Below are 16,090 nucleotides of genomic sequence, written 5' to 3' on the forward strand. Positions count from 1 at the left end.
AAAGTCCTTATTCAGCTGTTAAGGCTAATTTGTCCCAAATCACACAATGTAGCCAGTGATACTGCTGAACAATGACTTGTTCAATAGCTTCCAACGTTCTAACCCTGGCTCTGATTTTGAAAACTGCTAAGAACCCCCATCCCATCACTTTCACTGAAATTGTAGTGACAGCAAGGTGTACCTAATAAAGTCTGGGTCCTTTAGTTTGCTTACAAAGATAGCTTATAGCAAGTTATTTTCAGTGGTCATTTTTAAAATTAAAGCATTCCATAGTGACCTTGGCTCTTTCCTAGCTATGCTCAGATCAGTCCAGCTCCAGCACAGCTCAGGAGGATTCAGCAAACCAGAGGTGCCAGAATAGCACTTCTGATGCTGGCAGTCCTGCTTTGAGCATATGTTGCTAAGAAGCACCAAGACAACACAGTAAAGAAACTTCAAGCTACTGAGTGATGAGAGATGGAGATACACTGCAGTCATGCCTAACTTGGCCACAAGTACAGCACTTCAACATGTCCTAGAAAAATTTCTCACTGATCTTCTTTGGCTTCTGGAGGTCTTTAGGGCAGAATATCAATGCCATAAACAGCAATGCCTGATTTTCATTACATCATTAGAGGCAACAACCCAGAAAAGTGGAAAGACAACATTCAATATAGGTGCATACCTACAGGGGGATCCTACATGCTCCTTCCTGGTGAGCCACAGCCTTTTGGGATGCAACAAGTTAGGAGAGCAGAGTGAGGAACACAGATGAACTCATGTGGAAAGGTAGGTGCTCATGTTGGTCAGACATAAGTGACTCACTCTTGATGTCTTGATTTAAATAGGACACCAGGCTAATTTACCCAGTCTCTCTGGTAACTGCTACAATACATTTTGAGAGTGTAAGTACTCAGAACTTGGTTCAGACAAAGGCAGTCTTCTAGCCATACAAATTGTCTCACTGCACAACCAAATATGCCTTTCATAATGAGCTGCTTTTTCCCTTTGTCGTTGGAAAGAAGACTCCCCAAACCTGCAGATGAAACCACTCAAACATACATGCACCACTGCTTTCAGGAGTTACACAGGTGTATTTGTCAAGTGGAACTTAACCTTTATACTCATCAACAGCAGATAAGCAAAAAGCCATCCTACCAGTCTGATGTTGTCTTCTGGGCGGAGCAGTATGAACATGGCCTGCAGGTGTTGCTGGAGATCCCCTGCAGGAAAGAGGGAAAGGTGAATGGATAAAAATAGCTTTAAATCACATACGAGTTTCCGGCTGTCCAGCCAGAGAAAATGTGCACTCAGAAACCTGACACATCACCTTAAGTATTGTCACTCCCACCCACTCAGAGATGACAAAACTCCACCTCTTAGTCAGCTGCTCTTCGGTCCCTGTGCTCACCTGTTCCCATCTGACCATACTCTCTCCTCCTAAGTCCTGTTATCTTTTCAAAAGAAATAAAAAGTACTTGATCCTTTGTTCCCTGAAAAGACAAGGTAAACCAGGTAGCAGCAGTCCCACCCCATGATTCAACATCTCATTCTACCACACACTTCCGATCAGGAATCAGCTATTTCTTTTACACCAACTTACTGCTTATTTCAGAACTACTACCTAGGCAAAAGTTTCTGCCTTGAGGTGAGATTCAGTCCCGCCCTAGAGCAGCACATGTACACAAATGCCATGTACCAGCTCCACCCAAAAGCAGCTAAAAATTGTCACCCAAAAATCAGAATTTTTTCCCCAGAAAATGCTTCCCACACATTTATTGGTGGGGCTGAGGAAGACTGAAGGAAAAAAACCAAAAATGACCAAATAATAGATATACAGTGGCTTTAAAGAGCTGAGAGTCACAGGTTCAAGCTTTCAAAAGACAAGCGAGATGCCTTTCTGTTGGTCCTGCCAGAGTGACTCCTCAGCACCCCTCCCTGGCCCATAGATAGCCAAGTGTTTCTCTAAAAACACCTCCAGCAACAGGCTGTTTTTTAGGGTTTTTTTTTCAATCATTACCTTGAAAATTAATCTGCATTCCCAGAAAGGAGCACACAAGGCTTCCAGGTGGGTGGCAGAGAACAGGAAAAAGAGTTTTTACTCTTTCACCCACTCCACTCCCCCACAGATGAGCTGAGGTAACACTGCAGGGAAGAGCCCGAGTGCTGGAACAAGTATTCAGCACAAGCAGTTAGGAGAGCATTTTCTAGGAAGGCTGAGTCCTTCCTGGCCTCCCTTTCTAACTCATCAGAGGTGCTAGAATCCATGGGCTTTCACAGACTTCAGAAGTAAGGAAACCTTAGGCCCAGAGCTTCATCCACAAGTGACACGTAAGGGAAAGAGAAGAAAGGAAATGCAGCCCAGCAAGAACACAGTAACTGGTTTATAAATGATTTTTATGGCTGAAGGGCTGCTGCAGCCCCTTTTCTGATGGGACCAAGACAAGCTTGTGTGGAGCAGGCTACACAGGACACAGCATTCCTGCTCTCCCCTTCCTTCCTCCTTGAAACATAGCATCTGGAGAATGAGTCAATGGCCTGGGACTGCATCTGGAACCCAGGGTGGGAAAAACTGAGGCACTGCAGTGCTAGGGAAGTCACATACAAAGTAGCAGTACTGACAAGCACCTGAAGCTACTTCCTGCGGAAGGACCTTGTTCTCAGCACTGGAGAGGATGGCATGTGCCTCCCTGAACAGCAATTATTTAGGGAGACAGGTAACATAGGAAAGGTCAGCTCATCCATTGGATGCTTGTCCTTCCCGGGGTGCAGTGGGAGACAGGATTTCCCCACATCAACAGCAGGGCAGAGTCCTGGCAATTCTGCTCAGTCCCAGTGAGTTTCAGCTGCTGGAACAGTGGGAATCAGTAGAACTGGATTCAACAGACCAAGGTCCTTCTGCTTCAGGTGACACCTCCCACCTCCAGCCTGGAAAAGCCCAGCAAGTCTTGACTCATGAGGCACTCCCATGTGATCAGCAGGTTGAAATTAAAGATGCTCCCCTTCAGTTTTTCCCTTCCCAAAGGGTAACAGTTCTCTCATCAAATGACTCAGCTTCAGAAAACAGTTTAAGAACTGACAGTTTACACCACCAGGACTACTGGTTTATCTCAATACTTAAAAAGAGAGGAAGTTTCTACAACAACCCTTTCTGCAAGGCTCAGCCAAGAAGCTCCACTATCCCTCCATCCTCACAAAGTTTATTCCACTCCTCCCTGTTCCTCAGCCTGCCCTGCCAGCCTCGGGAGCTCCAGAGCTAGAAAGTAAAGTATTGCTTCCTTGGCCAGCTTTAAACAACTTGCAGCGTTTTCAGCCCCAAACACATAAGGCATTTTGTAAGCTTCCTGGATTAAGAAAAAGCAAAGGAAAGGTTTTAGCATGCCAGAATCTGCACAAAGATATCACATCCTGTCCTATGAAGAGCTGTCGGCTTCGCTGGCATTCACAGCATGCCTGCTGCTTCCTATCACATTGTCCAGCAACGAGCAGATGCTTTTGTTTCCTTCGAGCTGGCAAGCTAGGTGTAAAACATCAGCTACAGTGGGATCTGAAAAGTGATTTACAGTATCCCAGAGACAGCAAAATCTCCAGAGAAGTTGCATCCTTTTCTGGCCTCTTCCAGTGTTGCTGGAAGCCCACCATCCTACAGAAGACAGCTCACTTGCCAGGTGGCACAGGACCCCCCAGAAAGAGGGGTGCAGACAGCTGGGACCTGATCGAGTCAATCTGCCAGCTAGTGATTTCTATTCCTGGAGATGACAGGATTAAAGACAGGGCTGTGAGCATTAATTATCTCCTGTTATGCATTCACTCTTTATGCTGGATTCTAGCACCTCGGATGAATTAGAAAGGAAGGTCAGGGTGGTTAGTCAGCCTTCCTAGAAACTCCTCTTGTAGCCACTTGAAAAACTATTGCATCCATAGGCAGCAATTTCATACTGGAAAGTTATGTCCGCTCTCCACCCCCCTTCTAATTTTGTGTGCCAGAGATAAGTCATGACACACAGGAGAATGAAAATTGAGCACAGATTATCAGAGACCAAGAAAGGAGATGGTTTTCTTTGCTGTATGCTCTGCCAGCTCACTCATAATGACTGCTTCACCCCACAGAGCCACAGTCTCTACATCACTGTTTTAATTTGGTGGCATAGATGTTTTGCCCAGGAAGGTGACACATTGATCCCTTGGTGTCTTAATTTGCAGGTACACACTGTACATTAGAAAAGTTCACAGGAAAAAAAGAAAGGTCTATTTCCAGTGAAATCTCCAAGCACCATTAAAAAATACTATACCACTCACATCACTTGACAGCAGGGAAACTGAGGAAAGGGCAAGTAATGATGCCTCATTAAATCTCACCCCATAAGCTGAAGACACAGGAACAAAGAGTTTTCTAAGAATAAAAATCCCATCCCTTAGGCAAGCCAGCCTCCTAAGTACAAAACACCTTGCTGTAAGCACTTACAACACACTGGATTTGCTTTCTTGGCAATCTGACTTCTAAAAGCTCTAGGCTGATTAGACAAGAGACTGTTTTCCAACAAGGCCTCCAGACCTCCCAAGTTAGCTGTAGGGAAATAGATGAGGCAACAAGACAGACCCAAAGCTGTTTGTGCTGCCTTGCATGGGTACACAAGGAAACTCATCCAGTGGGTCTCCTCTGCGAGGTAAAACCAAGGAAGCAACTCCCAGGTGGAGACCTTGGATTCAGCACTGCAGAGGACTTAGGAGGGAGAAAAGGCCAAGATAGGTCAAGATAATCTTTTAAAAGAATGCTGACTCTATGTTCACACAGAGGACCATTTCACTTCAGTCTCAACCAAAAAGGTAAGTTTTAACTCAGGTTTCCAAACAATTTTTCTTTTGACAAGTGGTAATTAATGCATTCACCTGAAGTAATCTGGGTACTGCTTTCACTATGTCTGCAAAGAAGGATGTAGTTAACTACTTTTTGACTTAAAATTCTTACTAGAAAGATGTTTGTAAACAGTTTTTGAGGTTCATTGGTCATCAGGTAGGAAACTGCTAGATGTAGATCTGGATGAGTATGATAGTATCAAAGCACAAAGACATCTACACCTGGAACCAAACCAAATCACCTTCTAGTGGTCACTTTTGGCAAAGAAAGTTGACTTCAGCCTCTCTGTTTCTGTCTCTGTCCCATATGCAAAGCCTGAAAGTCTCAATGTTGTTTTTTTCCTACTGATTGTGTAATAGAAAGGAAAAACCCGACACTATCTGATCTCCATAAAACATCAATGATTAAGCACCATATACACAATTAAAAACAACCCACCCTGAGATGTTTGCACTTCATTATTCAGATCAACTTTCAAACAAAGAGTCAAAGCAAAAAAAAAAAGAATCAAACTTTCACCAGATAAAGGGGGTGGAATTATGACTGACTCTGAATTATTCACTCTGCTCACACATCTGAAAAGTCACACTTGACTTTGCTCAGAGGTTTCCTCACCACCACGTACAGGTAAGTCTCCACCCTTTCTTCCATCACAACTGGTTTGTTTCGGATCAGGAAGGACAATTACTCACCCTGTATCACAGCCTCAAGTTTCCCCATGCAATGCATGAAGGCTTTGATGGCAACCTTTCACCTTCTCATACAAAAATGACAATATGGTATTTTGGGGGCAGTTGTTATCAGCTCCAGCTGACTTCACAGCTGCTGTTCTGCTGTCACTCATTTTTTTGATTTTGCGGGATAAAGTCATGAGAACTGAGACCTTTTTCCTATCAGCATTAAATATTGCAGTCTTGAGACTAGGAGGTCCAGCTTTAATACACACATGCTGTCAACAGAAACACATGTCACCTGGGGACATCTGAGTTTGTCACTCAAGGAAGGTGGATTGGGAAACAAGAGGGAGCAGAGAAGCCACAGCCTTGGGGTGCAGAACACATTCATTACCTGCATGTTTGTTGCGCCTGTGGCTGATCCTGGGAGTAGAGGAGCCATTTCCCCGTGGCAGGAAGAGAGCTGCCCCTTTCACAGTGAGGAAGCTTTCGCTGATGCTGCAAGGGGAGAGACAAACAGTGAGCAAGGAAAACTACTGTCTTTAAAAGGAGAGAAGCAATGGAACAAGAGAGGTTCAAGGTACTGGATATGCATGCTCTGTTCTTTTGCAAGGAAGTGATTTTGATGGAATTGGTTTGTTGGTAAAGAACTTTTCCCCCCTCAAAAGTCCTGCAAACATTCAAAGCACAACTGAGAACAACACAACAGAGAAACACTGGAAAGCAGGACACATGACTGGTGCCACTCTGCTTGCAGAGGTGGAACCTGAGCAGGCAGGGGGGGATTAACCTATGGCTATATTTTCAATTTGAAAGTCAAGATGAGAGATCCACATTTCTAAACAGTGATTAATACAGCAAGCCCACGCATCTCTGTAATTATGGATGCTGTTAACCCTGGGCTTTGTGGTTCAGACACAGCTGATGCCCTGCAGAAACAAATGTCTCCCTTCAGCAGCTAGCCAAAAGAAAATTAGTGTACATAACAGATTAAGAAACCATGAAACTACTGTCTCTGAGATGTATGATAATTAACTCACAAAGAATGAGAAATTAAATGCAACACTGTAATGTTACTGTATTCAGACATCACTTATTCCCTCGATTTTGACCTTTCTGAAGTCACAGGAGGAGTGAAGGTTGTGGAAATGGGCAATGAAGAGTTCTCAAGTTCTGTGGAACAGCTGATATTTTAAGCACATCTTCCGTTAGTTTTCTCAGAGATGCTGTGGTTCATGGAAAAAGCAAGACACACTCCAGATTTTGCAATTAAGCCATCCTGTTGCATAGTTAAGGGTTTCTGCTTTTCTCAGAATTGATAAGGTAGTCATACAGGCTTTGAAGAAAGCCAGAAACAATTCTGCAGTCAACAGGATGGTTGATGAATATGATAAGACAGGATGGGAGAGTCCCTGGCATCGTGCACTACAGCAGCTCCATGCCTTGAAAAAGATGTTGTCTTCAACTGAAGAGACTAGGAACTTCTTAGTTCCTTTCTCTGCTTAAACAAATACCTAATTATTTATTCCCTTCAGAGATGGGAAATAAAAAAATATATATTAAAAAAATATTTTTCTGAACTCCAGCAAAGCAGATGCACACACTCAAAAAGACCTTCATTTTTAAGCCTGTAGCACATCCCAATGTCAGCCCTCTCCTGACTGACAAAGTTATTCCCAGGACTGTTTTCTAAAATTAAACCAGATGTCAAACATGCACTGGATGTTTCAGTAAAACCAATATTTTAAAAAGGCAAAATTACTAGTCCAAAATTGAAATGGATCAGAGATCTTTACCTATGCTAAAGCTGAAAAGCAAACAGAAATAAAATATAAATTCATTTAGCCTCCTGAGCACAGATATTTCCTTAGACCACCCTCATAAAATATTTTGACTGAGCCTTTCTAGCTTTTCATGATAACTAAATCCTCTGAAAGCCCTCAAGCTACACAGCTCCTTAAAGCCTGAAGTGGAGAAGCACCAAGTTATCCTCAAGACACTAACTTAAAAAAAAATAAAAAATAAAAAACCATTTCTCCCTCCCTTAGCTCAAACATGTTTTGATTTGGCAGCACCCTGCTGTCCTGCAGAAGTACACCTCAGCTTTCAGACTAGCACCCACAATGGGTGGGTGCCAACTTGGCTGAGCTGTGTTTTATCAGCACACCAGGCTCGCCATCAGCCCTGTCCTACAGTGCCTTTCTTCCACAGAAGACTTACTTGGAGCATACCTATGAATGTTATTAAAGCTATAAGCAACCCTCAGCACTACAGTTGTGGAAAAAAGTAAAATCCTCTGCCTCCCATTTAGCCAGTTCACCTCTGAAGTGAAATAGCAACCTCAAGGCCACTCATGATGTGCGATTTGTAATTCATTGCTCCCTGGGAAGAGAACCAACACAAGCAGAAGACTTAAGCAGCTTTTAGAGAAGAAATTACTACTTGTACCGATGTTTCTCCCAGGCATAAAATTGTAGAAATTGTACAAGGGACATCATCAAAACTATTTAAAGCACAAAAGGCACAGAAGTTCCCCTCAGAAGACCCGGGTTCTGAAGAGCAGTAACAGCACAAAAAGCAGCAGTGATTCCCCTGCTCCCTGAGTTGCTGCCCAGCAGCTGAGCTCCTCATGCACGAGAAAAACACTGCATGGTTCATACTGAATTCTCATCATGCTATGAAATCAGGGAACCACATAAAACTTACAGATGGCAAACAAATAGCAAATGCCTTTCCAGCTGTCACACCCTGCACAGCTCCGTTCATAAATTCCAAGCACAAACACCAAATCAACTGTTTTGAAGACACAAAAGAGAAAACGTTTCTGGTTTACAGACTATGCCAAGCGATGCAGCAACATAAATCATCTTTGCATGACATCCCCTGTATGATGCCTTCCACATAAGAGGGCTGCTTGGCCAGGGGACACTCATCCAAAGTGCTGCACCACCAGCCAGGAGGAAGGTTTCACATCCTCACCACCCACCAGTTCTCAGTGAAAAATTCTCAGTCCTTAATGTAAAATCCTCAGAAGGAAATCTTGTAGCCTTCCTTGGAAACTATTTCAGAAAGAACAGAGATAATACCTTTTAGAAGTATGGCAAGGAAAGCAAAGAGGCACCTGAACAGCTTCTGGCAATGCTTTATCCTAATAAACACTTCATTAAGTTATTGCGAGCCTGAGGATGACATTCCAGTCGACTCCACTTACTCATAGGAGCAGCTCCCTTACAGCAGGCTCCATCCTGTCCAGCCCAGCCCTTAATCGGGCACTTGGCAAGTAGCACAACCACTGGAGCTGACACCAGCCCTTGAAAGGCTCAGCAGAAGTCCTCCCACCACTTCTCCATGCACAGTGCAGAGGAACGGGTCAGCGTGGCAAGGAGCAAACCTTCTCATGCTGTCATCTCACCAGCATGCACAGGCACCAACATGGCAGAGCAGGGAGGTCACAGCCCCCTTGCCCTTAGAAGAAATGAGGAGATTAAAAAGCAGTGGGATAGAGGAAATGAAGATTTCAGGGTACTTGACTTTTGGATAAAAGTTCGCTACTTCATTATTTACAGAAATACAAACCTAATTCCTCTGTCAGCCTCAAGTGTTTATTAACCACAACCCTGCAGAAGAGAGCTCTGAGACAGCATCCTAACAGAGTTTGGGAGGCACAGCTCAGCACCAGGAGGCTGACCTGGGATCTCTACACCAAACTCGGCTCCCGATTTAGCTCCCTGTGACAAAAGTGTTGTGCAGTGACTCCAGAGGCTTCCCACTCCTGAAAAAAAGGAGATTCTCCCAAAGGGCATCTCTTGGGACACAATCACTACCCATCACGAGCTCTGCAAACACAGCATGATGATGTTGAGAGCTTCAGCAGGACACACTCTTCCCCTCCAGTGGCTGGTCAGAGCAAAGGCAAACAAATAAAAAAGCAGACACACTCTCTGAAAGCAGGCAGGCAAGTGTGGCAGCAAGGAATGACACCAGTTAATCTTGGTGTTGACTAACTGGGAGCATTCAGCAGCCCAAGCCCTGAAAATGGGAAGTGTCAATGCAGACATCTGGATTAAAGCATGCGGGGGCTCCACCAAACTGCTCCGCTGTGCGGTGAAAGGCAGAGCCAGCAGCTCCACAGGCACAGGACTGGGAACAGACGTGCTGAAAATATGTCTACTAGGAAGTGAAAAAAAATCTTGCATGCCCAGTTACTATCCCTCAGTTTTAAGGCAGGCTGCTCCCTCAAGAGCCCAACATGAGAAGCAGGAGCATGCTGAGGGTAGGGGGTTTGTATCTCTGAGCAGAACAGCTCATCTGCTGCCAGCTCAGCTCCACCATCCTACTTCAACCTACAGGTTTCAAAACACAAAACCAAGAAAAAAACCAACATTCAGATTCTGGCAGGAATGGTAGAGCTCATTCCTGAGGCTGCAGAGACAGGCGTAGAGGGAGGGCAGCTGGGGACATGAGAGCAAGCTCCTGTAGCACGCCAGGACTCATCCTGCAAGAGCAGCAATTCCAACTGTAGCTTGCTGTGCCTGGTGTGGAAAAAGTTACAGGAAGGCAGGCTGAGCAGCCTTCTGTTTTTCTCAGCACTTCAAGTCATTTCTCTCCTCCTTCGTGCTCCCCTTCCCAAACTGGCTATTTCCCTTCCTCTGTATGCAAGCCCAGGGCAAGGCATCATATCTGCTGGGGGACCACTCTCACCTCCAGCCTCCCACTCGCTCTACCTGCCCAGAAGAAATGTCCTGGTTAATAAAGCATCAGTCCCCCAGCCAAGGGTGCAACAGCAGCTGGGGAAGCAGCTGGAAGTAGGTGCAGCTTGGCAGCCAAGGGCATTTCTCCATCAACCCACCAAAGGAGAGCATCACACCTCCAGCATCCCTCCCTAGAGAAGTGCCTCTTTCACCTTCACTGTAGTTTGTTTTTTAATAAACCCTATTTCCCTTGTTTACTTTTTAAAGCACCTGGTTTAATAACCACCAACAGTATTAATGAATTATACAGAGGAGAGTGGTGTTTCACTTCCACTTTAAGCCTTTGCTCCCAGGCAAGTGATGAAGGCACCTGGTTCTCCTGAGAAGCCAAGTCTCAGCTCTGCATCACGCCAAGTAGCACCAGGCACTCAAAAAAACCCCAACCCCAAACCCCAGTAAACAAAACCCACCACAACAGGGAACTGGAAAAGGATAACTCAGGGCTGCTCTATGACATCTGTATTAACAGGGTCAGCTGGCAGACACACAGACAAGTCTGGGCTTCTCTGATATCCAAAATAGAAACAAACCCAGTGCAGAGCAAAACAAGGGCTAGGGCTTACCGAAAAGGGCTCTGCAACACTGTCAACAGGGGTGACAACACTGAGGGGAGGGAAAGAAAGGGGAAGTGGTTCTCCAACAAAGGCTGCCTCTTGCCACTCAGCACTTTTGCAACTTAAGAAACAAGGCAAGAAGAAAAACAAAGCGTGGGAACTCACTCCATCTCAGATGTTTGACGCAAACTGCATTTTTAGCAACATCTGCATTTATGCCTTTTTAAAAAACAACAAAAACAAACAAACAAACAAAACAACAAAAAAAACCCTGTCTAAAGGCACTTCCTCTCCTCCAAGGTGGGGCTCCCTGGAGAGATCATTCAGCTGCAATGACACAGAAAGCATAACCACAGAAAGATCTGCAATGCCCATGGTAACTTGTTTGTTCTGCCTTATTTACTGATCCCTTCTGGCCATTGCCAAGGTGTCTTTTCCCCTGCTTAGGTCTCCAGTATGGACATCTACTGGAGCTGGGCTAACAAGAAAAGCTTACAGTTTGCTAGAAGCTACCCAAAGGTGAACATGATGGATGTGTCTCTGAACTCTAAAGGCATTCCTTTTAGTTGCTCCATATGAGAAGAGATTTTACAGGGTACATCTTGCAAAATGGAGCAGTCTGCAAGTGAAGAGCAACCACTTCAGACGCATGAAACAACAACACTCACGGACAGTTTCAGAGATGGGATTTAAGCAGCCTCAGTCAGCCAACAAGGGAGTTGGAAATCCACTTAATACCCTGCTGGTTAACGGTCCACAAATCAAGCCCACTACTGGGAAAAGCCATCATGCACACATGCCACCAGTGCTCTGCACCAGGATCACTTGAGCTCCAGAAACCATTTTGAAAACCTCAGAATTCAAACAGCTTGGGCTGGGTATGCTGGTGAGAGCGGGGGCATCTTTTGGAGATGGCACAAACGATGACAGCTCTGGGCTGAGAAACTCATCCCTGCCCGAGATGCCTTGCCAGCCAGGGGAGCAATGACAGCTGCTGTTTGCAGCCAGAGTTTTCAGCCCACGCAGCTGTATCAGGTCTGTGCTGTGCCACAACCACCTGCAGCATCCCTCCACCTCCTGGGCCAACCTTCACACTCCCATCAAATGTACTCCCTCACAGCCAGGGCTGGGATTTATTTATTACAGGTGAAAGAAAGCAGAATGGATTTTGGTTTAGGCAGGACTCCTCAAGATGACATTCTATATCTTCTGATAAACGTCAAAGTCCATGTTGGTTTCCTGTCCCCCTCATGTATCCTTTGGCCTATGAATGAACCAGCTCAACACATCCTCACACTGAGGATGGGCAGTGCATGGACAAGTGAGATGCACTGAGTCACAGCCCTGCTGTCACCACTGGAATACAGCATGGGCTGGAACATCCTCCTGCAGCACAGATCATCAGGTTATTATTGATTTCAATAAATTCAAACTTGGGTGCAGGCTGTCTGATTCACCATGGCAATGAAGGACAGAGTTATGCAAGGATGGATGCAAGTGATCACACACAAAAATGCAGTTATTTCCCATCCAGCACAAAGAGCAAGCAACTTCACTGTCTACCTTGCTGTACCCAAAACTAAGGGAGTCTCAGGAAGCCACATACGGGGTGGCCCATCATCAACTTCCAAGCTGACTTCAGACAATCTACCAGGTGAGAAAGAAAAATAGTCCAAAAAGCAACAGGGAAATAAGCTGTGCAAACAGAGCTGACACGCTCTGGAATTTGGGACCAAAGAGATGCACAATATCATTTTTTCTACAGCACAGCAGTTCACATACTAGAAATGGGCAGCTAACACAATTAGGATGCTTATTAAGAAATCCAGGCACTTGATGTTTACAGAAGAAATCTGATTCTCTGCAGTTTTTAAAGCTAGAGACCCAGACCGGAAGCAAGACAGTGAAAGGAATTTGTTTTACATGATAGTCCCCAAAGGCTTCCAGGTCTCCAAGTCAAGACATTCCCAGATTAGAGCCCTACATGACATTATTCTTGCACTATATACTGTTTAAACATCCACAAACTTTAATGAATACCATCAGGTTCATGAAGCAGGACAGATATACCCAAGAGAGCACTCCACAATGTGTCAGCCTGTCCAAAATGAGCCAGCTGCTGTGGTATGAACAAAATGCTTTCACAAATACATTCTTAAAAACACTTTAATGAACATGAGAAAACTTCTTAAGGAGATTCTATCACATGAAGGATCAGAGAAAAAAAAAGCTTTTTGATTTGTTATCTTCAGAAAGAAGACCCCATTGATTCACAAGTATTTATCATTTTTTCTCCCAGAATTAACATGGTCCGTGTTGATCATCTTTAAACCACACAATAATTTTCATCGCCAGCAGAGTCAGAAAACCTTTCCTTCAAACACAGCTTGTTTCTTTTTAAATGTTAAACAGCATCTGACACATCTTCCAGCAGCTGGTTAAAAACCAACAAGCCTGAAAGGTCTCTCCCTGTTACATTTAAATACCTTTAGCACAGGGTGTTTTATAGCTAATTTTCACCGCTCTCTCTGCTCCTGCAGGTGCTTGATTCATGGCTGTCAAGGACCTGACCATGTTTGGCCGGGCTGGCAGCGCCCTGCAAGAAGGATCTGTCTGCTTTAAATATGACTGTAACACAAGGCAAGGGAGACATGCTAAGGTCAACATGCTGTCCTCCCCACAGCAGCCGAGGCACCTAAATTTAGACAAAGTCTGCCCAGCAGTTTAAGGATGGAAGGAGACCACTGACTTGCCTGAATCTCTGCCAGCACGGTCCATCTCCCCGGGACAGGGCCCGTCTGAGCAGGAGCTGGCCAAGGACCCTGGCACCTGCTCAAACTGAAGCACCCTGTGCACCCAAGGCAGCCCCACACACCCCCCCCAGGTACCAGCACACCTTCCAAGAGGGAAGAGCAGAGCAGCCACAGCCTGGCTGCAGCCACGTCGAGAAAGACATGGGTCTGTTTCTTTGGTTGCTGGTTCTGGTAGAGGTGGCCAGCACTGAGCGTGGCTGCAGAAAGCAGGGAGCAGAGGTCCGGTCATCTTGTGAAGCTGCCCTGTGCCAGGACTTGGCTCTGAAAGTGCCCTGATGCCTGGAGTGGGACAAGGGATTGGAGGAATTATTCTGGGGAGGCAGCCTGGCTCCAATCGCAGCCTCCTTGCCTGCCCTCAGTAAATACACTAATGGACCCCTGTAAATAGAGCACCAAAACAAGGACCACTCTGTCTCCACACAAAGAAATCAATGCTGAATAATAAGCCTTTTCCTCTGTGCTCAAAAGCAGCAGATGCTTGTTTACCAAAAGCATCAAAAATCATCAAGAGGCTGTTGGATTTGATTTGCAGAAAACCAGAAGTTATTTTTTCAGTATTTTAACTTCTGTAGGACTCAGCACTTTCCGTTTTTTCTCACTCTTATTACATCCTCCCCCATGCACAAAGGCTGTTTGAGCCCTAAATGACAGTTTTCAGCAGGAACTGTAAAATCAGTTGTGAACTGACTGTCCCTTTAGATTAGCAAAAAGTATGGTCTGTAGGAACCAGCGATGTGAGATTGTGAACTGGTTCAGAGAGAGCAGCCAAGTGCCAGATTTCTTTCAGTAGGTTTTGATTTGAAATTAGAAGTCACCAGGAGCTCTACCTGTTGTGCAGATATGGCCCATAATCAACCTATTGATCTGGTCACCCTTGCAAATACACTAGTGATGTCATTTTATGGAACAGTAAAGCCATAATTAAGGGAATACAAGCTTTAAAGTGACTGCAAATAGCAGCTTGAAATTTTAATCAGTAGTGAGAAAACAAAAACAAAGGATCAGAAATATTTTATAGTTGGAATGGTTTCACGGATTCTGTCTTTTCTTCAAGACAACACTTAGGACAGTCCTAAAAGCAAAGTTAATAAAAACTTCATATTTAATTTAAACTACAAACCAAAGAAACTGGAGTGACTCAGCCTTCAAAGTCAGTCTGCTCCCCAGCAGGGAGATGAGATGCTGCCTTGACCACTGATGCTGAGGACACACAGCACATCTACCCCTAGAAAAAACCCAAGAAAAGCACTACAACTGGCATAAGTGACAACTGGTCTCTGGAGCCATCAGGAAAAGCTCTCCAAATCAGACCACGAGATATAATTATGACGCATTCCGAAACGCAGACTCAGCATCACTTTCCAATCCAACTCATCCCCCCCCACGGATGTAGCACGTTCTTCCTGGAGACAACATCCCTTGTGACTCTGCTTTTTCTTTTGGCTCTCTGAATAGGGATCAGTTTACCAGGAGTCCTTTATTCCTGAAATAATTTCCATTAATCACTCACCATAGACCACTTAAAACAGAAGCTGATGGATTGTGGGATGTCTGACACAACTGCAGCATCTCCTAACTTCAATACAGGCTGAAATGAAGGGCAGCCCAAAAAGTGAAAGGAGCTTGGAGATGCCTAAGTAGCAGCTAAGTGAACTTCTTCGAACCCTTCCCAAGCATTGAAACGTCTTTGTACAGATAGTTTAAATAAAAAGGTACTTAAATAAAAAGGTACTTAAAGTAAGAGGGTAAGCAGTTCCATTTGAACCATCCACTCTTCCAGGTATTTGCTCACTAAAAGAAAAAAGTAAACAAAAGGAAAAACAGAAAACATGTATAATTTTGAAGCATTATGCTGCATTTTTGCATTTCTGATTCCTCAGTACAGCTGCAAAGTAACCTACTCTTTTAGCACCTTAATAGGACTTTTAACTTCAGTTACAAGGATATGTCAGTGCTTAACTTCAAAATGCATTTTAAGGAGTTTCTAAGTCAATGTAGAAACCTTTCAAAGTTTTGCTGACGAAGACTCAGAGACTGAAAACACATTAAATAAAGTTTGATTTTTACAAGAGCTTGAACTCGGAAGAGCAGAAATTCCAGATGTGTTTATCCCTGCAAAAGGCAGGTGCTAAATTTCATCAGAATTAGCACATTAAGCAGTTTGGCAGCCAGTTTTCTGTGGTTAACTCAGGTCTTCGTATTTCCTAAAAGCATGAAAACCCCTTTAAAAGCCACACATTAAAGTAGAAAGGCCAACAGAATACTAAACACAGCTGAGTACCACAGCCCCAGAAGTCTGTGAGCAAGAACAGAGCGTACTTCAGGGAAAAGGCTCTTAAAGGGTTTTTTAGTAGTCTCTAGAGTAGGTATTTCCTTAATTTCAAGCTAGAGAGCCTCTCATAAAAGATTTTGTGATGCACTTGAAGGAACTAAGGACAAAAAAGTCAATAAAGGTGAGGTG

At 44.4% G+C, this 16,090-nt stretch overlaps 1 protein-coding gene across 1 annotated transcript in view; it reads right to left on the reverse strand.

Annotated features, from left to right (window-relative positions):
- SSH2 (slingshot protein phosphatase 2) overlaps nucleotides 1–16,090 on the reverse strand; it is a 90,558-nt gene that overhangs the window by 27,711 nt on the left and 46,757 nt on the right. Inside the window, 2 exon segments of the mRNA XM_071765062.1 lie at nucleotides 1,138–1,202; nucleotides 5,906–6,009. Of these exon segments, the coding sequence (XP_071621163.1) occupies nucleotides 1,138–1,202; nucleotides 5,906–6,009 (169 nt within the window).

Source organism: Heliangelus exortis, chromosome 21 (genome assembly GCF_036169615.1).
Source record: "Heliangelus exortis chromosome 21, bHelExo1.hap1, whole genome shotgun sequence".
NCBI classification, from domain to species: Eukaryota; Metazoa; Chordata; class Aves; order Apodiformes; family Trochilidae; genus Heliangelus; species Heliangelus exortis.